The sequence below is a fragment of the Arvicanthis niloticus genome, chromosome 1 (assembly GCF_011762505.2).
Source record: "Arvicanthis niloticus isolate mArvNil1 chromosome 1, mArvNil1.pat.X, whole genome shotgun sequence".
Taxonomy (NCBI): Eukaryota; Metazoa; Chordata; class Mammalia; order Rodentia; family Muridae; genus Arvicanthis; species Arvicanthis niloticus.
In genome coordinates this window covers 11579071-11605454 of record NC_047658.1, presented here as the reverse complement: position 1 = coordinate 11605454, position 26384 = coordinate 11579071, and the positions used below count along the sequence as shown (strand labels likewise).

General features: G+C 46.2%; 1 protein-coding gene across 1 annotated transcript in view; it reads left to right on the top strand.

The window, feature by feature from the left end:
• Wdr88 (WD repeat domain 88) overlaps positions 1 to 26384 on the top strand; it is a 36394-nt gene that overhangs the window by 5498 nt on the left and 4512 nt on the right. The window contains exons 2-9 of the mRNA XM_076932175.1: positions 2002 to 2112; positions 6432 to 6520; positions 9111 to 9174; positions 12698 to 12836; positions 13958 to 14087; positions 17659 to 17846; positions 20080 to 20162; positions 21789 to 21857. Coding sequence (XP_076788290.1) covers positions 2002 to 2112; positions 6432 to 6520; positions 9111 to 9174; positions 12698 to 12836; positions 13958 to 14087; positions 17659 to 17846; positions 20080 to 20162; positions 21789 to 21857 — 873 coding nt within the window. The remainder of the gene's footprint in view (positions 1 to 2001; positions 2113 to 6431; positions 6521 to 9110; positions 9175 to 12697; positions 12837 to 13957; positions 14088 to 17658; positions 17847 to 20079; positions 20163 to 21788; positions 21858 to 26384) is intronic.

The window sequence follows — 26384 nt, the reverse complement described above, 5'->3', positions numbered from 1 at the left end:
AGAAGCCACCAAGGCAAGAGTAGAGATCATTTACACCTTTGCTTTCCTCCGAGTCTTAGAGTTTCAATACTCAACATTTAAGCTTTTGCTCCATTTTGACTTCGTTTCTATATGTGGTAGAAGTATGTTTGTTTCCTTGTGTGTAAATAACTAGTTTTTCCAGAAAATGTGCTTAAAAAGCTTGTTCTCTCATTTTTGTATGTGCATGTCATGTATACTAGCATTCCTCTCTCTCTCTCTCTCTCTCTCTCTCTCTCTCTCTCTCTCTCTCTCTCTCTCTCTCTCTGTGTGTGTGCCGGAGTGGGCATGTGTGCATGCATGTGTGTGTGTGTGTGTATGTGCATGTCATGTAAACTAGCATTCCTGTGTGTGTGTGTGTGTGTGTGTGTGTGCTGGAGTGGGCATGTGTGCATGCATGTGTGTGTGTATGTGCAGTGTGCATATATGTGTGTGCATACACATGTGAATGGGCATCTATGAGTGCATGCATGCATGCGTGCATGAGTGTGTGTATGTGCATGTGTGTGTGTTTGTGTGTGTGTCACATCAACATTAAGTGTCATTCCTCATACCCCATCCACTTGGATATTTTTGTTATTATTAGTGTGTTGAGAATGGGTGTGCACATATGAATGAGAGAGAATAACTTATGGGGAGTAGGTTCTCTTTCCACCTTGTGGGTCCTGGTGATTGGGTTCAGAATGTCAGAATTGCACTGGCCTCATCTCTAGCCTTACTCCCTACTTTGGTGTTTCTTGTTTGTTTGTTTACAATACAAGGTTTCTTTGTGTAGCCTTGTCTGTCCTGGAACTTACTCTGTAGTAAGTAGCTGGCCTTGAACTCACAGAGTTCTGACTACCTCTGCCTCCCAAGTGCTGAGTGCTGGGATTAAAGGCTTGGGGCCACACAGTCCAGCCTATCTGGATGTTTCTATTTGTTTGGTTTTGAGACAAGATCTCTCAGTGGGACCTGGGGCTGACTAGCTCACCAGTTAGGCTGGGCTAGGTGGCCAGCCAGCCCCAGGAGTTCCCTGTCTGCCTCCTGGGTGCAGTGGTCGATTACAGGCAGATACCACTGACACTGCTGTGGGGTTGGAGGAGTCTGGAAGTTAGAGGACAAGTTGGGGCTCTCCTTATACTGTGTGTGTCCTAGGGACTGAATTCAAGTCACCAGACTTGACGCTAAACACCTTCACCAGTTGAGCCATCTCACCCACTCACAGACTGGTGAATTTTCTTCTTGAATTTTCACAAAAGCTTTAAAAGTAGCTTGACTGCAGAGATTGCTCAGTGGTTAGGAGCATGCATTCATTTCTGAGAGGACCTGAATTCATTTCCCAGTACCCATGTTGGGTGGCCCGCAACCACTCGTAACTTTACATCTAGGGCAGCCAATGCCCCCTTCTAGCCTCCCAGTGCACACACACTCACACACACATAAATAAAAATTAAAAGTACATGTAAATAGGCTGGGTGTGGTGCTGCATGCCTTTAATCCCAGCACTCAGGAGGCAGTGGCAGGCAGAGCTCTGTGAGTTCCAGGCCAACCTGATCTAACAGTGCATTCCGGGATGGCCAGAGCTTTATTAAAAAAACTGTCTCAAAAAATAAAGAATAAAAGCACATAGAAAAAGATCAGCTTGTCACTTTCTACAAAGATTTCATTACCATCTTGGAATCTGATGAGGTAGTGTGAACTTGTGGGTCTTTTTGAAGACCTCTGATATTTTAGCATGATTTCATCGGCTCAACTGTGATCATGGGATGCTGGTCTGTTTATGTAGGTCCTCAATTTTGTTTCATTCTTTTCAAGGTATACAACAACCTCCTGCCCATCATTTTTGTGCTAGGATGCTTTCCTTAATTTGTGTGTGTGTGTGTGTGTGTGTGTGTGTGTGTGTGTGTGTGTGTGTGTGATGTTCTTATAAACACTGCCTGTTTTGCATGTTGTCCTTGCATCCAGCAACACTGTTAAACTGGTTTTATCCATCCTTTTCTTTAGATCCCGTATAAAATTCTGATCGGGCATGACCACATCGTGAGTTCCTGCCACTTTTGTATGAACGACACAAGGTTCCTCAGTAGCTCCTATGACTGCACAGTGAAGCTGTGGGTAGGTGGCAGGACAACAAGGTCTCCTAGCACTCAGACATTTCTGCCCCTCTGCTGGAGAATTCTACAGCATCGAGCTTTTATGTTCTGGGGTTTGCCAAGGCTTCTGAGCAAGTGCAAGATAAAGGAGCCCACCCCAGTGTTGAGTCTTCAGAAAAAACCTAGGGACAGCCAGCCTGTGGCTCTGAGCACAGTGGGGGCTGGGGCTGAAGACCACAATGCTGACAGCCCCCAGCTTTGGGGAGGGGGGTCCTTGTTGGTTTCTACTTGGGAGTCACTGTGCTATGTGTTATTTTCTTTGGTTAAAATTTTATTTCAGATATATTTATTTATGTGTATGGGTATTTTGCCTGCATACCGCATTGTGCAGTTCCTACACGAGCCACAAGGGGGCATCAGATTTCTTTCTAGAACTGAAGTTATAGATTGTTGTGAGCCACCTTGTGGATGCTGGAAATTGAACCTAGGTCCTCTGGAAGAGCAGCCAGTGCTTTGAGCTACTGAGCTGTCTCTCCAGACCTAATCTTAATTTTTCATTTTTTTTTTTAAATTTTTGAGGCAAGGTTTTGCTAATGTAACCCACGTTGGCTTTGAACTCACAATCTTCCTGCCTCAGCCTTCCACATACAAGAATTACAGACCTGTGCCATCATACCCTTGGGCAAACTGTTATTTCTCTGTGTCTCCTTTGCATCTGGAAAACTCAATTCTTGTATACTGATCTCGTATTGTATAGTTGTGTTAAACTTTTTTGTTAAATCTGTTTTCATTTTATTTTGTGTGTGTGTGTGTGTGTGTGTGTGTGTGTGTGTGTGTGTGTGTGTATACAGGGTCTTGGAAGCCAGAGAGGGCTTTGGATCATCTGGAACTGAAGTTCCAGAAAGTTGTGGGCCTGCCTAATGTGGGAGCTGGGAATTGAACTCAGGTCCTCTGGAAGAGCAGTCAGTGCTCTTAACCACTGAGCCATCTCCACTGTCCTGTTTTTTTAGATGCCATACAAAATTCTTATTAGACTTAAGCACACCGTGAATTCCTGCCACTTCTGTGATATCCAGGCCTTAGGCATTCACAGAAGACAAATGGGGGCCAGGTCTGGGTTCTGACCCAGAGAGATGGAATAGAGAGGCAGGTCTGAGGCAGATCAATGCTTGGCTGTTCAGTGGCAGAGAACCAGGAACAGGGAGTGGTATTCAGGCCAGGCTGCATAGAGGCGGCCTCTGTGCTTCTAGGATTTGGTGCTCATGTCCAGCAGGCCCTGACAGGTCTCTGTGGCCGTGCTGACAGAGACGAGGGAGCAGGGATGGAGGGTAACATTGGCCAGCAAGGACTTGGCTGAAGATGACCATGGGCTGGGGCCACATGGGAGGACACTCAGTTCTGGGGTTTTCTGCTGTCTTCTGGTTTGAGTTGAGAAGCAGCAGCGTGGAAGACTGTCTATGGTGCTTCAGATTCTGGCACGGGTACCTGGACAGAGTAGAGTCCCCGATCCTACAAATGTCCTCAGAGAAGTATCTTGTCGTATGTGGGTGCCAAGGCACAGACGGATCAGGTCAGAGGGTTTGGGACTATCCCAGGTCAGTTCAGACACTATAATAGGGACCCAATGGCTGTGTGACCCTGGGTGGTTTATCCACTTCTTGAGGTCCTCTGAACTGCCGCAGCCTCAGAGGACCAGCTGTGTGGTGGGGCTGTGCCAAGCTTCGCCTTGCCCACCTCCAACCCCTGTGGATTCCCATACCTCCCTCTGCTGCTACCCTGCGGACACCTGTGCACTCAGAGGCCAAGATCTCACTGTGGGAAAACACTCACTTTCTCTGGGATCCATAAGGCCCTTTCTAGCCCTCAGTAGTTACCAGGGGTTCCCAAGCAAGAATACAGGTAACTCTGATAGTATGCTGTTCATCTGAAGGACTCATGGGACTTGTGGCTGAAAAAGCTGTATCTGCTTGTTTTTGTTTGTTTGTTTGTTTTGTGTGTTTTGTTTTTCTGTTACACACACACACACACTACACTTAAAGAATTGGGACCACACAGAAATACAGAAGATGTAACCATCATAAGTTTCATCTCCAACCCACTGTCACACTCCCCTGATTTTCCTCACAGTCAGTCAGTGCTTTCTTCCTCCCCACTTTCTAAGTCTGGCTAGTACTCAGTTGGGGGTATAGCTCAGAGTAGAAGACTTGTCTAATATACACAAGGCCCTGCTAAGCTTCGTATTCAACAGGAAAAGGGAACAAAATAAAAAACTTCCTACAAAACTAATCAAAACCAGATCAGGATTTTACCCTCCAAACTCCCACCTCACAGGCGCTGGCTTTTCAAAAGGCCAAGCTCAAAACCGCTGTCCTCGGCTGCTGTTCCTTCTTTTGGCCACATGGGGACACTATTGAATTTGCAATCGCTTTATTCTTTGCTCAGACTTTGAGGCGTGTAGTTTACAATCTCATGAGAAGGGTGGAGTTGGGGTGAGGGGTGTTGTTTTCCCGCTAGAGCCATGGTTCCCAGCCTTCCTAATGCTGTGACCCTTTAACACACTTCCTCATATTTTGGTGACCCCCACCCCCAGCCATAAAATTGCTACTTCATAACTGTAATTTTGCTACCATTTTGAGTTTTGTTTGTTTGGTTGGTTTTGGTTTTTTGAGACAGGGTTTCTCTGTGTAGTCCTGGCTGTCCTGGAACTCACTCTGTAGACCAGGCTGGCCTCGAACTCAGAAATCTGCCTGCCTCTGCCTCCTAAGTGCTGGGATTAAAGGCGTGAGCCACCATCACCCGGCCCATTATGAGTTGTAATATACTTATCTGTGTTTTCCAATCATCTTAGGTGGCCCCTGTGAAAGGGTTGTTAGGACCTCCTCCCAGGGTTCTCAACCCACAGGTTGAGAAACACTCCTCTAGAGGCACCAAGCCAGAGAGACTGGATCCCAGCGGTCAGCATCAATCCTCCTTCCTGAGCTGGGGCTGGTAGCCTGAGTGTGCCCTGCCCTGCTGAGAAATTCCATTTGGGGAACTTCCAGCTGCCCGTATCTCCCACTGAGTTTGGAAAAGGGCCTACTGGGACTTCCTGAATGTGACCATGTGCCCAGGGACAGGCGTGGGGAGCTGGGTGTGTGCAGTGCACAACCGGCCTGGGGCTACCATAAAGGCCACTGGAAAGCCATCTGGCTTTAGTCTGGGAACCAGTCTGGTGGATAGGTTTTTTTTTTTTTTTTTTTTTTTTTTTTTCTTGTTTGTTTGTTTAACCATCTTTGGAGATTCTCCCCCATGTAATAAAGGCAGCTAATCACACCTTTACAACCTGTGCAAACTGCCTTCCTGGGATTCAGGTGTGGGCTAGGTGGAGTGTCCATGGGACTGGTCTCCCTTCTTCAAGCTTCCGGGTCATGGCTCTGGTACATCTTTCTGGGAGACAACACTTTGGATTGGTGTGAGCTGTTGCTGGAAAGGGTGAGCCCCAAGCTCTCCAAGAGAAGATTGGCAAACACCTGGCTTTCTTTGGACTCTGCCCCCAGCACCTAATTATCTAGTGCTCTTAACTGTCCCTGTCGCTGTAGGGAACTCGAGTGCATGAGTGTTTTGCTTGCATGTTCATGTGCACACCGTGTGCATGCCTGGTGGCTGCAGAGGCCAGAAGAGGAAGTCAGATCCGCATGGAATTGGAGTTACAGATGGTTGTTATCTGCCAGGCAGGTGCTGGAAACTGACCTGGGTTCTCTGAGAAGGTAGTTCTCTTAACCACTGAGACAGCTCTCCTGACCTACATAAATCTTTATGTTTTAAAAAAAAATTGCACTGTGTGTATGTGGAAGTCAGAGGACAACTTTCTGGAGTGGATTCTCTCCTTCCCACCATGTAGGTCCCCAGAACTGAACTCAGGTCATCGGGCTTGGTGGCAAGTGCCTTTACCCACTGAGCTAGCTCACTGGCCCCTATACTTATGTAAGGCTTTAACCACAAATCTGGTTATTTCCTTCAGAGGCACCCCTTGGAGTATAATTTCAGGGCCAAAGGGCATGAAATTATATTTAAAAGAAGTTCTTGAAGGATACTGATAGATTCTGTGAAACCACTTTGGCTAGTCCAAAATGGGAAAATAATCATGAGTCCACTCCCAGTGTGCCCAGCGCCCATCTGTGCCTGGGACACTATGAGGGGGATTTCCTGAGGATGCTGTGGATGATGGAGTGTCCCTCCTGCTGGGGATGTTGGAAAGCCCCTGAACTTTGCAGGAGGCAAGCTAGGAGCTACTGCTGACCAGAGCTCATGACTTCCGTACATAAGCCTTGACCACTGTCTCTCCTCTCCCATTGATTTGAGGATGCTGAAGACGGAACTGTGATTTGGGACTTTGAGCCACGACCTAAAGCTCCTGTTCTAGAGTGCAGTATCACAGCTGACAACAGAAGGTGACGTCTGGTCTGTTTTACACTGGTTGGGGAAAGTCAGAGTCTGCAGGCCTCCAGACCTGTAGACTGGCTTTGGTTTACTTTCTTTGTTTGTTTAAGAAAATAAACAACCACATTCCCCTGTATGGGCTTCAATGTTTCCATGCACTCAGAGAATCAAGGTGTCTAGCCACTTGACAACATTCTGAACACTTAAATTACTTAAAATGGAATGCTTATTGTAGTTAAAAACCTAGTCTGAATGTTCTTAGTTCCCCTACTCCCCTCCTCCTCCTACCTCCCCTCCTCCTCGTGCTCCTCCTGCTCCTCCTCCTCTTCTTCTTTGTCCTCCTCCTCCTGGTTCTCCTCCCCACCCTCCTTCTCCCCATCTCCTCTGATTCTTGTTTGACTCTGAGAATCATTCTATGGAGTAGCCAGGCCAGCAACTCGCTGTGCAGCCCAGCCTGCCTTCAACTCGCAGCAGTCCTCCTGTCTCAGCTCCTTCAGGGGCTAAGATGATAGACGTGCCATGAAACTTTGCTTGAATTTTCCTCACAAAGTGTCTTTTCTGTGGTCACACAAAGCCCATGGCAGCTGCACCTGATCTCAGCTTACTATTGCCGTGAAGAAACATCATGGCCAAAAGCAAGTAGGGATGGAAAGGGTTTATTTGACTGATACTTCCATACCACTGTTCATCACCAAAGGCAGGAACTCAAGCAGTGCTGGAACCTGGAGGCAGGAGCTGATGCAGAGGCCACGGAGCCATGCTGCTTACTGGCGTGCTCCCCATGGCTTGCTCAGCCTGCTTTTTTATAGCACCCGGGACCTAATCTTATGGAAGCATTTTCTCAACTAAGGTTCCTTCCTTTCAGATAACCCCAGTTGTGTCAAGTTGACATAACCCCCACCCCTCACCAACACAAAATTCCACTGGAGAGATGGCAGCTTATAAATTAAGACCTAAATTCAATTCCCAGCACCCACACCGGGTGTCTCACAACCTCCTTGTGACTGCAGCTCTGGGGGACTGAACTCTCACACACACCTATACACGGTTGCACAGGGACACATAATTTAAAATTAAATGTCACTTTTTAAATGGGTTCCTTGACCCTGAGCAGAGGCTCCGAAAGAAAAATGCAAATGAAAGGCAAGCGTGGCCTGCAGGCGTCACGGGGATTGTTCTACCATATAAGAGGGAAGTCCATGCTACATGAGCAGGCAAAGGCACAGACATTAGTTAGAATTTTTGTCACTGGGAAAAATCCTGAAACAAACAACTTCAGGGAAGCAAGGCTTGTTCTAGCTTATGATTCTACAGGTCACACAACTGTTTCTGAGCCTTGGCAGGGCATGACATCACAGCAGAGGGTGTGGGGTGGTAACAGGAATACTCCAGGGATGAGATCTGCCCTTCACACAACCCCAGGGGTTACTCCCTGTATGTAACACATCCCATGTGATAGTTTCCACTGGTCAACCATGCCATCAAGCGTGAGTCCATCAGTGGATTAAGCATGAATAAAGACAGACCCTCAGCAAGCCCCCTCAGCCTCACTACGAGCTGGAGACTAGGTCTTCAACTCCTGGAAGGCGACCCTTCGAACCCAAAACACAGCAGGACATTCATGCACACATCTAAATGTACAAGAGCAAGAGAGAGAGAGAGAGAGAGAGAGAGAGAGAGAGAGAGAGAGAGAGAGAGAGAGAGAGAGAGAGAGAGAGGAGAGAGAGAGCGTTTCAGAACACAGCAGGCTGTCTAGGAAAGTGTTTTCCTGCACAAAGACCAATAATACACAAGCAGAGTGGGGAACAGGGTACTCCTTACGTGTTGCAAAGATGGCCTGGAAAGAGAACATTTCTATCTATCTATCTATCTATCTATCTATCTATCTATCTATCTTTTCTTTTCTTTTCTTTTCTTTTCTTTTAAATATTTTGCTTGTCAGCTTGGCATGGTGGTGCATGCCTTTAATCCTAGTACTTGGGAGAGGCAGGTAGATATCCGTGAGTTTGAGACCAGCCTGGTCTACAAAGCAATTCCAGGACAGGCAGTACCACCACAGAGCAACCCCGTCTCAAAAACCAAAAAACAAACAAATTATACACGTGTCTATATAGAGAGAGGTTTGTTTTTGTTTTGCTTGTTTATATTTTATGTGTACCAGTGTCTTGCCTGCATGTATATAAGGGGAGTACATGTGTGCACTGCCTATGGAGGCCAGAAGGGCGTGCTGGACCTCCTGACATTGGACTTTTAAATGTTGTGAGCCTCTATGTGGGTGCTGGGAACTGAACCCATGTCCTCTGGAACAGTAGCAAATGCTCTTAACCACCCAGCCATCTCTTTAGCCCCTGAAATCATATTTTATAACCTTAAATATAGAAGACTATCTTGGAGTGTCTGAAGGGTAGGAAGGATAATGGTGCTGGAGAGTCTGTGTACCGTGTTCAGCGGGGATGCACAAGTCCCCAGAGTCTTTGGAAAGATCAGTCTTGGTCCTAAGTTGTCAAAAGGAGAAAGACTCCTCATAGGAACCACAGGCTCTAGTGACTATTGTTAAGATGCAATGTGTGTGTGTGTGTGTGTTGGTTTGTTTGTTTCCAGGTTGGTGGCATCATCTTACGATAAAACGGTGAGGGCTTGGGACGTTGAGACGGGTCAGCTTCTGGTATGTATGCCCTGCCCCTGTGAGGGTGTCAGAGTACAAGACCATAACTGGGCTTTGGTGGCTTTGGGCTGGACCTGGGGTTGGGGACAATGACAGGAGCTCCAGGTCTTCCAGGAAGAGCATCTTCTCACCTGCAGGGAGACTACGCTGATAGGGGCTTCCACTCCGGGCAGGCCGGGGGCTGCTCTCAGAACCACAGGGAGAGGCCGAGAGCAAGTTGGCCATGCACCCCAGGTTCCCCAGTGAGCCACCTGGACTTGGGACTTGATGAGGCAGGCAGTGGGATGAGACCATGGAGCAAAGGCTAGAGGCCGATGAGCCAAAGCTGTAGGCCTTTCCCAGTCTCTTGTTTCTGTGTCTTAACAGTCCTGAGATTCCTTCCTTCTGCAGTTCTCAAGCCTGGGCAGTGTTAGTGCTGCTCAGGGGACCTCTGGTATCTCCTGTCCCAACTCTTGCTACACCTACCTAACGTCTTTGCTACTTTCTCTTAGCCAATATTTATCACCTTCCTCTCCTCTCCTTTCCTTAAAAACAGCCTTTCTAGCAGGGTGGTGGTGGTGCACACATTTAATTCCATCACCCAGGAGGTGGAGGTCTACAGAGTGAGACCCTATCTCCTAAAACAAAATAAAACAAAACAAAACAAAACAAAACAAAACAAAACAATAACAAAAATGAACACAAACCTTTCCAAGTTGGTGCGATGGTGGTACATACCTATAATCTCAGTACTGGGAAGGCTAAAACAGAAGGAACCCATTATCAAGACTAACCTGGGCTACACAGTAAGACCCTCTGGAGAGATGGCTCAACAATTTAGAGCACTTGTTGCTTTTGCAGAGGATCCAGATTTGGTTCTCAGAATGCACACAGTGCCTCACAAGCTCCTGTAACTCCATTTCCAGGAGATCTAACTCTCTCTTCTGGCATGCATGGGTACTGCAAACACATGATGCATATACATACAAGCAGGCAAAACACCCATACACATAAAACAAATAAGTCTTAAGAAGGAAGAACAAAATATTCAACACCAAATATTCAACTTCTCTTCTTAATGCAAAAGTCAGCATACTCATCATAAACATTTTAAGGATAATTCATAGATTAATATGTTGGCTTGTCTGTCTTGTGTAGTTTGCTTCTGAATACAGGCATTTTTTCTTGTTTTCTTTTGTTTTGTCTTTCTCTGTAGCCCAGGCTATCCTGGAACCCTTGCCCCTTCTGCCTCAGTCTTCCAGGGGCTGGGATTACAGCACGCACAACCACAGCTGACTTTTATTATCCTTGCTAACTGACATTGCAGGGCTTCATGGCACAGATAGGTGACCCCCACCCCCACCCCACAGTAAGGGCTACTATATATATTGTTTGTGTGTGTATACCTGTGCACGTATGGCATGAATATGGAAATCAGAGGAGAGCTTAGGGAAGTCAGTTCTCTCCTTCCACCATGTAGGTTTTGAGAATCCAATTTAGGCTTTCCTGTTTGTAAAGCTTTACCCACGGAGCTGTCGCACCTGCCTGCCTGACTGACGGAGCTGATGCTAAGTGAAATTTGCTTATATTTGTTACTGTTGTTATTTTAAACTTCTGTCTCTGTCTGTCTGTCTGTCTGTCTGTCTGTCTCTCTCTCTCTCTCTCTCTCTCTGTGTGTGTGTGTGTGTGTGTGTGTGTATGCCAAGCTACTCTCCTGCAGTCAAAGGAAAACCTTGTATATCTGTTCTTACAACCCATCATGTTTGACACAGGATTGGTTGATCTCTCTCTCTCTCTCTCTCTCTCTCTCTCTCTCTCTCTGTGTGTGTGTGTGTGTGTGTGTGTGTGTATGTATGTATGTATGTAGCAGGCTAGCTCTCAAGCTTCTGGGGATACCCTGTCCCTGCCGGCCATCTCTTCATGGGAGTGCTGGGATTGCAGATAGATGCTTCCTCTTCTGACTTTTACATGGATTCTAGGCCATTCAGACTCTGGTTCTCACGTTTCATGGCTCATGCCTTATCTACTGAGCCATCTCCCTAGCTCTGCTTATACACACACACATATATGATTGACTTTATGGGTAGGCATGTGTATCTTAATGTATACCTGTGCACCCCATGAGTTCAGGTACCCCTAAAGGCCAGAGGAGGGTGTCACACCCCCTGGAGCTGGAGTTATAGGAAACTGTGAGCTACCCGATATGGGTGTTGGGAACTGAGCCCCAGTCTTCTGTAAGAGCAGTGGGCGTGCCTAACTGTGGAACCATTTCCTACACACACACACACACACACACACACACACACGCACATGCACACATACGCATGCATGCATGCATGCGTGCACACACACATTTATGCCTGGGTTTTGATATCTCTCGAAGGTAGATAGCTAGATTTCATTGCTAAGGTAGACAGTGTAAGAATACAAAGCTTAAATCTTTCCAGAAAGCCGTGCCAATGCACAGCCTTGGCATTCAAGCAGGAGACACTGTCTTCCATCCTCACATGCCAGGTATCATAAACGCAAAAGAGTTAGCCAATGTGGTAGGTAACAGATGACATATCTATGGGTTATTCCTGACTTGGAACATCTTTTTCCAAGTGTTTTTTTTTTCCTGTTGTAATTTCCCCACTGTATTCTCTGGCTGGCATTGCTATTTCAAGTCCCCCCCGCCCCCCCCGCCTTGAAGCCCTTTTATTTATTTCTGTTGCACAAGTCACCAGTGACCGTGGCCAGCGTCAGGGATGGCTTAGTGACTGAGGGCTGCTTGACAAATGGTTCCAAACCTCGGTTGCCTTAAACAGCCAACGTTTTATTTCGGGTGGTTCTGGCTCCAGTTTCTTTCTTAAGTCACGGTGACAATGTCATTTGGAGCTACATTTGTACTAGGACCCCCCACTGGGCCGGAAGGATCTCCTTCCAAGATGGCTCACTCCCACAGTTGCTGGCAGGAGGCCTCTGTTCATATTCTTGTGGGTCCCCAGGGTCACACGGAGCTGTGTGTGTGTCTTTACAGCATGACAGTTAACTCTCATGGAGCATGTGTTCCAAGAAATGACAAAGAACAAGTTATAGCTATTCATTCTCTCTCTCTCTCTCTCTCTCTCTCTCTCTCTCTCTCTCTCTTTCTCTCTCTCTCTCTCTCTCCCTCCCTTCCTCCCTCCCTACTTTTCCTTTCTTCTCCCTCTGTGCCCTTCCCTTTCTTCCCCTTGATTTTCCTCCCTTCTGGTCTCTTTTGAGGTAGGTTCTTACTTATATCCCAGATTGGCTTTGAACTTGCCACTCTCCTGGCTCAGCCTCCCAAGTGCTGGAATTATAAATGTTCTCTGTCACACCCAGATTCAGTGACTGCTTTTCTAATGTGGTACCAAACTGTCCCATCTGCCATACTCTAGCTGTCAGAAGCGAGCTCTGGGTCTGGCCACATTTAATAAGGGGACACAGCTAGGCTCAGTCTGTGGGAGGGGATCTGAGGGAGCACCTTAAAGCTGGTGTCCACTGAGCAGGTGCACTGTCCTCTTTGGGCCCTGCCTTGTTCTAGTGGAAAGTCAGGCACGATACCTTCGTAGTGTGCTGTAAATTCTCTCCCAACGGAAAGTACGTGCTCTCAGCCTTGGATGTGGACCGCGGGATCTACCTAATGGATCCAGATAACATCACCACTGTGATCCATATGAAAGGTGAGGTTGCCAGGCTCCCCACACGCGGCAGCAATGCCCGACCACTGATCAATAGGGACCTTCAATGGGTTTATATGATGAGACTTGTCAGGGTCAGAGCCACATCATGAGCCCCATGCCAGGAATTGCAATACGTGGACGGTGGAGGCAGGAGGATGAGGATCTCTCTCTCTCTCTCTCTCTCTCTCTCTCTCTCTCTCTCTCTCTCTCTCCAGCTTCAATGACTGCTTTCCTAATGTGGTGCCACACCATGCCTTCTGCCATCCTTCAGCTATCGGAAGCGAGCTCTGGGTCTGGCCACATTTAATAATAAGGGGACAGACAGGCTCAGTCTGTTGGAAGGGATATGAGGGAGAACTTTAAAGCCCCTCACTGGGGGATTCTAGGCAGGAGCTCTACCACTGAGCCACACCCCAGCCCCTCACTGGGGGATTCTAGGCAGGGGCTCTACCACTGAGCCACACCCCAGCCCCTCACTGGGGGATTCTAGGCAGGAGCTCTACCACTAAGCCACACCCACAGCCCCTCACTGGGGGATTCTAGGCAGGGGCTCTACCACTGAGCCACACCCCAGCCCCTCACTGGGGGGATTCTAAGCAGGGGCTCTATCAATGAGCCACGCCCCCAGCTTAGAGATATTATTAATAGTTCATGGCTAGATGACCTTTCTAAACTAGTGTGTATGTGTTTCCCATATGTCTTTCTCAGCATTTCGCATCTTCCTATCAATGGATCATGTCCTATTCTCCTATCCTTCATACTCCCAAGTCCCAGCTATGTACCCTCTTTCTTCACACTCTATACCATCGCCAGGAATGCATCCTTGATGACTTAGCGGTTCCTTCCAGACAGGAACTACTGTGCACTCCTCTCATGGCTCTTGGCATGACGCAGGTCACAGCCTGCCTGAGGGTATCTCCCCCACTGAACTGGGAGCTGTGTGGTTGCATGTGGCCAGGTAGCCGGGCTGAAAGCCTGGCTCATAGCAGACAAGCAGGAAGTGCATGTGTGGGTGGACTGTCCCCTGGGAAAACTGGGATTGTTCCCACTGCATCACTGGGTGGTAGGGTCCCTGCAAGGTTCTTTCCCTTGAGGTCACTTGTCACTTTGCTTGTGTGTAGATCATCACCAAAGGTCCATCACTTCATGCTGCTTTGACCCTGACAGCCAGAAGGTGGCTTCTGTCTCCATGGACAGGTGTATCAAGATCTGGGACATCACATCCCGAGCTACGCTGTTTACTATACCCAAGTGAGAAGGGTCCTGGGCAGTGGGGTTTGGTGTAGGCAGCAGTATCCTGCAGCAGGAGGTGGGAGAGGTGTCTCTCTTCCTTCCCTCATGGATTGCACATAGAAGCCAGTGTCCCAGTGGCTTCCACAGTATCCCAGGAAGCCAGAGAGAAACCACCAGTGTAGATTACAGGCTGGGTCAGGCAGGGTCTCAGATACGTTCATTCCAATGTGACCTCTTAGCAGCAAACACACCCAGAGCCTCCATAAAAAAATATGAAGTTCAGGGCTTTTTATCTCAGGGCTTAGGTCACAGAGGCAGGGGAATCTCTGTGAGTGCGGGAGTTCAGCCTGGTCTACAAAGTAAGCTCTGGGACAGCCAGGGCTACATAGTGAGACTCCTGTCTCAAAACAACAGAAACAACAACAACAACAACAACAAAGGAAGAAAGTTCAGCCAGGCATGATGGCACACATCAAAATGCCAGCACCTGGTCTAGGTTACATAGTGAAACTCTCGTCTTAAAATAAACAGCTGAAAAACGAGAAGCTCTCTAGATTCAGGTGAGCCTTGCTGGTGGCCACTGTCTTACGGGTGAGTCCTCTGCAGCAGGTGCTGGTGTTGAGGTCACAGACTGTGTGTACACCTGTCACCCAGCCTGTCCTGCTCAGTTCTTCCTTCCTGGGTCAGCTGCCTGTGAGCAAGGACCGCGGGTTTCACTCCTTTTGAAATGAGCAGAGTGACAGTCTGGATGAGGTGACAGGAAGACAGTCCTTCGAGTGTCCGGTATCACATGGAGTGATGTTTAGGGGGACTCTAAGGTAGGATCTGCTCTGTGCAGGCACTGAGGGGATGAGGTATCAGAGGCTACTGAACACAGGCTGTGGGTGGAAGCCCCGACCCAGCCCTGCTGGTGGCAGCAGTGGTTTAAAGTCAGTTGAAAAGTGCGCCAGGAATGTAGCTTTTAGCAAGCAAATGAACAGTGAAGCTCTCAGAGTCTGAGCACACGGGCTGGCTTCCTGGGATGTGACTTCTGGGGTCATGTAAGAGACCATGCTTCATTTCATACTGTTGACGTTAAATTCTTAGGGATTTTTGAAAAAAGCAGATGGCTTTCTATTTTATCTTTTTTTTAATGTATAGATTTATGAGAATGTGAAACAGGGCAGAGCATCAAGCTTTAAAGGTATAAGAGAAGACACAGCACAATGGAAACATCTCTGGTCTCACAGACATTCAGTTTCCCTCCCTGGCCTCTCTTCCTTCCTGTCTGTCTGCCACACTGTTCTAGCCACCTATGTAAAATAAGTCCTGGGGCCAGTGAGATGGCTCAGCTGCTGGAGGGGCTTACTGCCAAGACTGGCAACTTAAGTTCAATCCCCAGGACCCACCTGGTAGAAGGAGAGGACCAACTCCTCCTAGTAGAACTCTGATGAGCCACATTCATTGTATTACACACACGCCCACACATGCAAAATAAATAACACGTGCAGAAAAAAAATAATAAAAAGTAAAAATGAACCAAGTAGTTTGGGCAAGATGACATTTTCGCTATTTATGATGAAATGCATGCAACATAAAATTTGACCATTACTTTTCAGTGCACAGTTCACTGGATTAATTAGGTTCCTGGTATTTTGCAACCTTCTCTATCTAGTTCCAAAATGTTTCCCCACACCAAAGGGAAACAGTATCCATTAAGCAACCGCTTCCCGCTCCCTGAAGCCCCTGAGGAGCCCTTATTCCAGTTTCTGCCTCTACGAATTTGCCTAGTTTAGATGTTTCTATAAAGGAAATCATACTTGTCCTCAAGTGACTGACTTTCTCCACTTGAAATGATTTTCAAGAACCATCCCTGTTGTAGCACATAGCAGAGCTTCCTTCCTTCCTTCCTTCCTTCCTTCCTTCCTTCCTTCCTTCCTTCCTTTTTTCTTTTCTTTCTTTTTCTTTCTTTCTTTTTTTTTTGAGACAGGGTTTCTCTGTGTAGTCCTGGCTGTCCTGGAACTCACTCTGTAGACCAGGCTGGCCTCTGCCTCCCAAGTGCTGGGATTAAAGGCGTGTGCCACCACCACCTGGCCTTCCTTTCTTTTAATAACTGCATAGTACTCCATTACATATAGATACATATAGATATGGATACATATAGATACATGTGGATATATATAGATACATATGGATATGTATATACACATATATCGACATACATATATACCATGTTTTATTTATTGGTCTGTTATAGGGCATTTGCTTTATTTTTATGCATCTGTCTGAGTCCCTGTTTTCAATTCTTCTGGTAAATGACCAAGAGTGGAGATGGTGGCCCAGATGGCAGCACTAGGTCTACGGTTAGCTTTTTCTCATTTTAATTTTTTTAAATGTACTTATTATCTTATGTGAGTGGATGCTTAACCTGCACGTATGTCGGTGCACTACATGTGTGTAGTACCTGTGGAGGCACAGAGGTTGTCATAGCCTATGGAACTGGAGTTACAGACAGTTGTGAGCAGCCACCAAACATCAATTCAAGAGCAAGGAAATCTGTATGTGTGTGTGTGTCTCTCATCCACGCCTGGCTTCCTGTCTGCTGTTTCAAGTTTCCTGGGTTCATTATTCCTGTCTACTTAGAAAAAGACTCTTGAGCTGTTCTTTAAAACAAACTTTTTTTTACAATTATTTATCTATCTTACATTCTTGATATGGAGGGAGGTAGAGGAGGGAAGGGAGAGAGAGTTGTGTGTTTGCAGTACATGTAGGCTACACTGAGGCTGAGTTTGTCTCTGTCCACAATATCTTTTTGGCTCACCACTCTTTTAAGAGCAATAAATTATATATATAATATATATAATATATAATATATATTATATATATAATTTATTATATATACATTATATATGTATATATAATTTATTATATATACATTATTATATATGTAAATTTTATTTATATTTATGCACATCGGTGTTTTGCTTACATGTATGTCTCTGTGAGGTGTCAGAAGCTCTGGAACTGGAGTGACAGACAGGTGTGAGCTGCCACTTGGGTGCTGGGAATTGAACCTGGGTCCTCTGGAAGAACAGTCCCTGCTCCTAACTGCTGAGCTGTCTTTCCAGCCCTGAGAGCAATAAATTCTCAAGTATTTTCATCTGGCCAAGTGCAGCGGTACATATTGGTAATCTCAGCACCTGGGAGTCAGAGGCCCTAGCCTGGTCTATACAGTGAGTCACAGGACAGCCTGGGCTATGCAGTGAGATCTTGTAGAAAGAATTGTCATCTGATGATGCCCCGTTTCATATCTAGCTGAGTAGAAATCTTGGGTAGCATTCCTTTTCCCCTTTCAATTCTCTTTTCTTTTCTCTTCTCTTCTTTTCTTTTCTTTTTCTTTTTTAAAACATGACTGGTCTGACTATTGTCCCAGCCTGGCCTGCAGAGAGTGAGGCTCAGTCTCAAAACTCCAGCTGGACCATGGTACATAGTGTTTGAGAGGAATGATAGCCACGCCCACATGGGAGGTGGCATTCCCCTCTCCACTGTCAGAAGCGGTCTGGGGTCTCCCTGGAATGGCGTGTTAGCATGCACCCCACCTGTGTTTCAGGGCGCATTCCAATGCCATCTCAGACTGCTGCTTCACCTTCAGTGGCCACTTCTTGTGCACCAGCTCCTGGGATAAAAACATAAAAATCTGGAATGTCCACACGGGGGAGTTTCGAAACCGCGGAGCCTGTGTGACTCTGATGAAGGGCCACGAGGGCTGTGTGAGTTCCTGCTGCATTGCCAGAGACAGTGAGTGACAAGCATGCGCAAGGACCCCTTCCCTTCCCCTCCTCCTTCTTTTGTGTTTTGCATCCTGAGTGTTGGGATCACAAATGTGTCCCACTGTGAAGCCACATTCACCGTCATTTGCCACACAAACGCTGTCCTGGGTGCAGACAAGAGGTGATTCTCCATGACTCTGGCAGGAAAGGTGATGCCCCTCCCACCTCCTCATGCCACCCCCCACCTCGTGCACTAAGCCAAGGGGGTGAATTCATGGATACATGCTTTCCAGTGGCAGGAAATCCAGCTCAATGCAGCTTAAACCACAAAAGGAACTTTGAAAAAAATTTTGAGTGTGTGTAAAATATTTATTTAGGTTGTCTTAAAATGGTATTTCTCAAAGTGTGGTCTTTAAAGCATTTGCTTGTTGAAGTACAGCTTTCTTAGTCTCACACAAGACCAACAAAATATGAATCTTTGAAGGGGGCTGCAAGATTCTGTATCTTAATAAGCTCCACCAGGTGCACATGAATAACAAGAACCCACCACCTTAAAGGAAATACTTTCCACTGTCTGCAGTTCTGTAAAGCTTTAATCCTGAACACCGAATCTCCTGAAGGATGCTTAAGACACCCCTTCTTGCCACGGTCTTGCACACCTGAGTCAGTTTTCTTCCTCTAGCCAAAGCCACACCCTTCTGCTTCTCCTTCATCCGACTTTCCCCACTGGGAAGCAAGGATGACCTAGTGTGGTTCCCAGCTAGTCTGGTTCTGGCCATTGGCAATCCTCAAGGAAAAGTGAATTCCTGCCTGATGATGTCAACACCAAGACCCAGGGACAGCTCCCATTGGCTCAGCTTGGGGCACTTGCCCATCTCTGAGCTGGTCACATCGCTGTGGATGAAAGACTATGACAGGCCAGGACTGGGTGACTTTTCTGCCTCCAGAGTTGGAGGTGGGAATTGGTACCCTTTAAATCAGAGGGTAGTTAGGGTGCTGCTGCCAAGTGAGGTGGAGGAGAAGGCCTACGGCAGTAATGAAGGTTCGGCTAGGGCTCTTTGAGGGAAGTAGCTGTTCAGAGCCAAATATATGCATGCACATGCATTAACACACACACACACACACACACACACACACACACACACACACACACCATTCTACTGAAAAGTGGGCTTGCCTTGTATATGTATGAGAGATGCAGGGGTTCCCCAGTCATTACACACATGATCCTGTCTTAAGAACTTTCTGAACACCTTTCCTGCTCCAGAAAGCATGCTTTATCGTTTATACATGTTTGTTTATTTATTAGCAGGGTCCATGCTAATCTTCTTTGCATTGCTCCAACTCTAGTATGTGTGGCTGAGTGTGGTGATACATACAGGGGGAGGGGCAAGTGGATCTCTTGTGAGTTTGGGGCCAAGCTGGCAAAGGAGGGTTACAACAGAGAGAATTGCTGCCAAAAACAAAACAAAACAAAACAAAACAAAACAAAACATCCTGTTTGGTATATCACCAAACTTATATCACTTATGTCTCTCTCTCTCTCTCTCTCTCTCTCTCTCTCTCTCTCTCTCTCTGTGTGTGTGTGTGTGTGTGTGTGTGTGTGTGTGTGTACTTGTGCTCCTATGTGTGTATACACATGTATGCATGGTGCCTTATAGAGCTAGGTGTGCAACGCTTGTGTGTCTTCACTGGTCTTCACTTCGATGAGAGCGGCACAGCTGAGAACTTCTCCTGTCTTTCCTCTTGGTCCCTCCCTCGGAGGCCTGGCTGCCTCTGCACCACTACTGATTCCTGTTTGCTATCCCGACTCTACCAAACTGGATTGCTGGTGTATCTATGAAGTGTTTGTGAGCGGACCAAGCTGCCGCTAGTGACCTGGGAACTAAACTGCTGATTTCCAGACTCCACAGAAGGGAGTTGCTCCAATGAGCCTTTCTAAACAGATCCACTTCTTCCCCACTTCCCCATCCTTTCTTTCCCACCGCCTCTGGTGGGTGGTGGGCTAAAAGGGAGGTTAAAGTGTTTAAGAACCATCATTAAAAGTAGACTTTGAAAAACATTAAAGTTACAGGGCATCATAGAACCGACTTTGAAAAACATTAAAGTTACAGGGCATCATAGAACCACACCAGCAAGGTGTCCCATAAGCCATGGCAGTACCTCACAGATGTCACCATCAGCCTTACCACAGAGGGGAGGGAGCACTTGATGGAGGAAGGAGGACGGGACTCTGCAGCCACACCCCCTTTGTTTTTCAGGCTCTTTTCTCATTTCTGGTGGATTTGACAAGACTGTGGCTATTTGGGATGTAGGAGGTGGTTACCGGAAGTTGGCATTGAAGGTACAAGTGTCTGCACAACATAATAAATTTAACTTTGTGTGGTGTGTATGTGTGTGCATGTGTGGTGTGGGGGGGGCATGTGTGCATGTGTGCATGTGCATGGGGGTGGGAGGTGGTTAGGATCTTGCTACGTAGCCCAGGTTAGCCTCAAACTTGTGATCTTTCTGTTTCAGCCCCACCTCTAGTGTTGAGATTTTGGGTGTAGTCTGCCACTCCTGGTGGTATGGCATCTGAGACCAAGGCAATGAAGCAGGCCTAGCTGCCTTCTAAGGTTACTGACACCTCTGTGGGGAAGGACAAAGACATCAGTAAATTAGCCACTTGCAAAGAGAGAAAGATAATAGAGTGGCGTGACAAAGGAGGCTTAGGGACTGACCCACAGAGGGAGAGCAGTGGGCTACCTAGGGGAGGCACTTACTTGAGATCTCAGTGGACAATCTAGGACCTCAGGGAAAGGCATGCTAGGTAGATGAAACAACAAAGCCCAGAGCTAGGCAGGAGTCCAAAACCAGCAGAGTCGTGAGGACTTGCCCAGCCGCGGGGCTTCTCCCGCCAACAGAGGCCTGCACCCAAGGCTCTCTGTAGTTAGCAGGGTGTTATCCAACATGGCAGGAGTCTAGGGCAGGAGCCCTGTGGGCCTGGTACAGTCTCTCCGTTGCCTTTGGCTGTGAGTGCCTACACCCATGTCTTTCAGCCTCTGAGTCCTCAGGGGCCCTATATCATCTATGCCTTCTTGAGTGGCACATGTTCACCCCACTCCTATCCCACACAGCCAAGGCTAGTCTTTCTAAGCTGAGTTTTTTAAGGGAGATTCCATAATGGCACACAAACAGCTTCACGCTGGATGCTAACCCTCCTGTGCTTCCCACCCTCCTGCCTCCTGTCAGATAGCTCTGGTCTCTTCCCTGCCATCCTTCTATTCTTCCCCCCTTTTATACAGAATGAAAAGATATCTTTTCGTTCCCAATTTCATCATTGTGTGCAAATGCTGCACGAGTGAAGATGAATGTGGCACAGGGCACGTGTGGAGGTCAGAGGGCTTCTTTGAGGAGTGGGTTTGTCTCCTTCCACTTTTACCCTAGGTTCCAGGGATGGAACTCAGGTCTCCTGGCTTGTGGCAGTAAAGCGCTTTACCCGCTCTGCCACCTCCCTAGCCTTTTGCTAAACACTACAACAGACAGTGACCTTTCCTGCTCCTTTTCCTTTCCCTGCTCGGGGTTGCTCCACTTTCTGTAAGTAAAATGGCAGAGACAGTAAACGTGTAGGGAGAGCCCTAACCCATCAACGGTTCCTCATTGGCTTAAGCTTCCATGGAAGCCCACAAAGACCCTCCCTGGTTAGAGCCTCTTAAGAGGCACTTTGTCAAGCGAAGACCTAAGACCAGATAAAAACATCACCTTTTATTTCCTCCCAGTCTGCTGAGCCTTGCACGTGAGTTTAAAAACATTCACAGCACTCTCATACAGGGGCAATGACCCGTCCTTGAGGCTTGCATTCTGCCTTAAGGGTTGATGGGACCGAGTGTGGGCTACATACAGGTAAGCAACACAGGCTTGCTGGCTCTGTGTTCCTCTTGCTTTTATAAAGCATTTCTCCTAAGTCTTTGTTGAATTATTTCCTGTTCAGGGCCATGAGGACTGGGTGATGGATGTTGCTATTAGCAACAACAAGAAATGGATCCTCTCGGCTTCAAAGGTAAAAGCGACCAAGCTTTGGCTGACTTAAAATGCTTATCACACTTACTAGTACTTGAGATAGCAGAAGTGGTCATCCCAAGTATGAAATCCGGACTTAGGGTTGCATGCCTGTAATCCCAGCATCCAGGAGGTGGAGGTAAGAAGGCCACCAAGAAGGTTTATTAGGGAAAGGCGCCTTCCAGAAAGCCTGACTACCTGGGGTTTGATTCCCAGGTCCCACATAGTGGAAAGAAAGAACCGACTCCTAAATGTTCTACTTTCTACAAGTTGTAGAAAGCTCTTACTCACTAGCCTCCAATAAATAAATAAAGGGGTGTTGCTTTGTTTGTTTTTTTCAAGATAAGGTTTCTCTGTAGCTCAGGCTGTCCTTGAACTTACTCTTTAGACCAGGCTGGCCTAGAGCTCTAGAGACCCACCTGCCTCTGCCACCCGAGTGCCAAGATTAAAAGGTATGCACCACCACTTGTGGCTTACATAGGAAAAAAAAAATTAAAAGGCAAAAAAATGTTCCTGTGCAGGCTTAGTCTGGTCTTTGCACTCAGAAGCTGCCAGGAATATGGCGCTCAGACCCTTCTTCCATCTGTGAGTCTGGGGATTGCCAGGTGGATCTGGTCTGTGCCACCAATACTTGAGTTTTTCCTGGAGAAGGTTGACTGGTGGGTGGCAGAGCCGACAGCCGGCTTTGGAGGGCAGGCACTAGCTCACAGCTAAGCAGCCATGTCCTCCCAAGGCCCCAGATGGGACTCTCCCACCCCACAGCAGTCATCTGGGGACATTCTGGTGACACACAACTGTCCCTCACCCAGAGGTTGTTCCAGGTGAGAGCATCAGGGGAGTGGGGCTCCACCTTGACATGTGACCTTTAATTTTGTTCTGAATGTCAGAGGTCTCTAGGTTTGTGAAACAATGGATGAGACCCCACCTACTAAGCCTTTCTGCTTTGTGACAGAATCTTGCTGTGTAGCCCAGGCTAGCCTCCAGCTGCAGGTCTTCTGCTAAAGCTTCCTGAGTGCTGGGATTGTAGGTGTGTGCCACGGAGCGTGGCATAGGACAGACACTGCAGACCAAGTACTGATAGTAAATTCATACTGATGTGTGACGATGCTACTGCTCTAACAGACAGCCAGGAAAAGGTTCTGGCTTTTCAAAAGTCTGTCATTCTGTACATTTCGCTTTTCTGTTACATTACTACTGCCATTTAAACAAAACAACAAGATGAGGTAGGTGACAGAGTAATGAGCGGCAGGAGTATATGAACAAACATGGTTAAGAAAAGCATAAAAATACTGTGAAACAATAATGCTGTTATTATATAACATTGTAATAGAACAATTATTATGTAGTTGTGCCGGGCAGTGGTGGCGCACACCTTTAATCCCAGCACTTGGGGGGCAGAGGCAGGCGGATTTCTGAGTTTGAGGCCAGCCTGGTCTACAGAGTGAGTTCCAGGACAGCCAGGGCTACACAGAGAAACCCTGTCTCGAAAAACAACAACAACAACAACAAAAACAAACAAAAAACCCCAAAAAACAAAAAAAAACCCAAAGAACAATCATTATATAATAAATTATACATAATATGCCACGATGTGTATTATATATTAAATGGATAAATTACATTCTAATATATTATACTATAATCATATTATATTATTAGATTAATTAAATATCAATAAGAATATTGTAATTATATATGTATACTGTATTATAAATATCATACAGTACATGGATGTTATATAAAATATAAGTATATAATTACAACATTTTACTAGGTACTTAATTTTTATAGGATGTATTATTATATATTCTTGTTTGATTGTTTGAGACAGGGTCTCACCATATAGTCTAGGCTGACCTCAAACTTATGACTCTTCTCCCTGTGCCTCCCAAGTGCTGGATTGTAGATGTCTCCACTGAATCCTGCTATTATATATATTTAAGACACATAGATAAGATTATTTTATGAAGAGAACATAAACATGGTGACTAAACAGAGGCTACTTACATTCCACTTTTTAAAACGTGGCCACCTATGGTGTTACATATCTGTAATCCCAGCTCCCCAAGTGTTGTATGTATTCAATATAATCCCTATGGAAATGTCAGTAGCTACCCCACCATACATTCGAACAAATGAAACTGAACCCTTGCCTTACACCACACGCAGTTGTCCTTCTGTATCTGCAGGCTTCAACCAACCTGGGTTAAAATATTCAAACAAACAAACAAACAAACAAACAAAACATTGTCAGCATAGTGGGGAATATCTTAATCCTACACCCAGGAGCAGGCAGATTGCTGTGAGTTCAAGGCCAGCCTGGCCTACATAGTGAGTTCCAGACCAGCCAGGGCTACACAGTGAAACCCTGTAATCTCTCTCTCTCTCTCTCTCTCTCTCTCTCTCTCTCTCTCTCTCTCTCTCTCCAGATATAATTATACCACATATTTTAAAAACTAAGCTAAGTAAAACTCTATCTATACTGAACACACAGAGATGTGTTCCCTTGTCTCCTAAACAATAGTCTAAGAACCATTTGCAGTCTCTCAGGAATTATATGCAATCTAGAGATGATTTAAAGAATATAGTCATATATGTAAATTATATGCAAATTTGATAGTATTTTCTGTAGGGGACACGAGCCTCTACCAATTTTAGTATTCTTCATTGTGGGGGGGTCTGGGTTCCTCATGTACACCAAGGGACCACTGTACAAAATAAAATATACCAAAGATCTAAACTTATGAGATAAGTTTTTAAAAATATGAAGGAAATGTTTGAGAGAATCTTTGATATTCTGGGTTTGCAGTGAGTTCAGGAGTTTGACAACAAAGCACAGGTGACATGAAGCTGGAGGGATGGCTCAGTGGTTAAGAGCACTGGCTGCTCTTTCAGAGTATGCAGGTTTGATTCCCAGCACCCACATGGCAGTTCACAATCATCTGGATCTCCAGTTCCAGGGGATCTGATGTGCTCTTCTGGCCTGCACAGGGTCCTGCATGCACAGTTAAGAATAACTAAAAATATTTAAAGCAAGGAAACAATGAAAAATTTTTAAAAATTGAATTTCATCAAAATGAGTAACGTTTTTGTGTCAAAAGGCTAGGCATAGTTGGACACACTTGTAATCCCAGAACTTGGGAGCCTGATGCAAAACAGAGTTCCAGATCAGCCCAGGACGCACAGAGAAACCCTGTTTCTCAAATCGAACAAAATAACTCCAAATGGGCTGGGGACAGGCAGTAAACAGTATACACACTTGTACTATTATTCATTTTGTTTGCATTGCTTTTTGAAGATAGAATTGCAAGTGTTCCAGTTTGGCCCTAAACAGCCCAGGATGACCCAGAGCTCCTGGTCCTCCAGCATCCACCCTCCACCCCCGAGATGCTGGGATTACAGGTCTGCGTTGCCACGCTCAACTTTATTATTTTTTTCTCTACTCTTATCCTCAATACATTTTAAAGTTAGGGGTATTCTTGTCTCATACCTTAAAAATATAAATTTCTGACAGGCTAACATTTTAAAATCATTTCAAAGGTCAGAAATGATGATAGCCATATTGTAGACATGCGTTCAAGGCAGATATTACCTTCCATTTCTAGAATAAAAATTCATCCAGGGGCTGGGGATATGGCTCAGTTGATAATGGACTTGCTGCACAAGCATGAGGGCCCAGGTTCGGATCCAGAACCCACATAAAAGCGATATTCTATGTCTGTGATGCCAGCTCTGGGATAGGAGCGAGGCAGGCTTCCGTTTAACTTCTCATTTGCTTTGGTAGAAAGTTTACCTTACCCAGTGAATGACATTTGACAAAATTTACATTTGCACTGTGTGTTAAGTGTGCAGATGAGTTAGAAAAAAGTCAAATTTGAAGCCTGAAGCGATGGCATTTCCCTTTAATCCCAGTACTTAAGAGGCAGAGGCTGGCAAATCTCTGTGAGTTCAAGGCCAGCCTGATCTACAGATGGAGTTCCAGGACAGCCAGGGCTACACAGAGAAAACCTATCTTGAAAAAGAAACAACAAACAAAAGTACAACAACGACGACGAATCTGGTTTGAATGTAGGTAGTTCTTAGCAAGGTTTTGCTTTCTGCATTTTTATTAAAATCGTCACAGGAAGCCTGGAAGGGATTTAAAATTCCCAAGTTTGGAATCAAAGTATCTAAAAGCTGAGGGGTGACTTTAAAATACAATACATGCATGTGCCTCTGTGTGTGTGCGTGTGTGCCATGTGTGTTCATTGCCTTCAGAGGGCAGAAAGGGGAGTTATGGGTGTGAGCTGCTCCCTGTGGGTGCTGGGAACCAAAGTCCAGTCCTTTGCAAGAGCAGTCAGTGCTCTTAACCACTGAGCCAACTCTCCAGCCCGTCTTGTTTTTGGTTTGTTTTTGTTTTGTTTTCTGAGACATCTCACTGTGGGGTCCTTGTGGCCTGGACTGACCATGTTGCCAGGTCTTGATAAACTACTTGATATACTGAAGAAAGTGACTATTGATAAAACCTGGCTCTTCTCCTGTGTAGTTG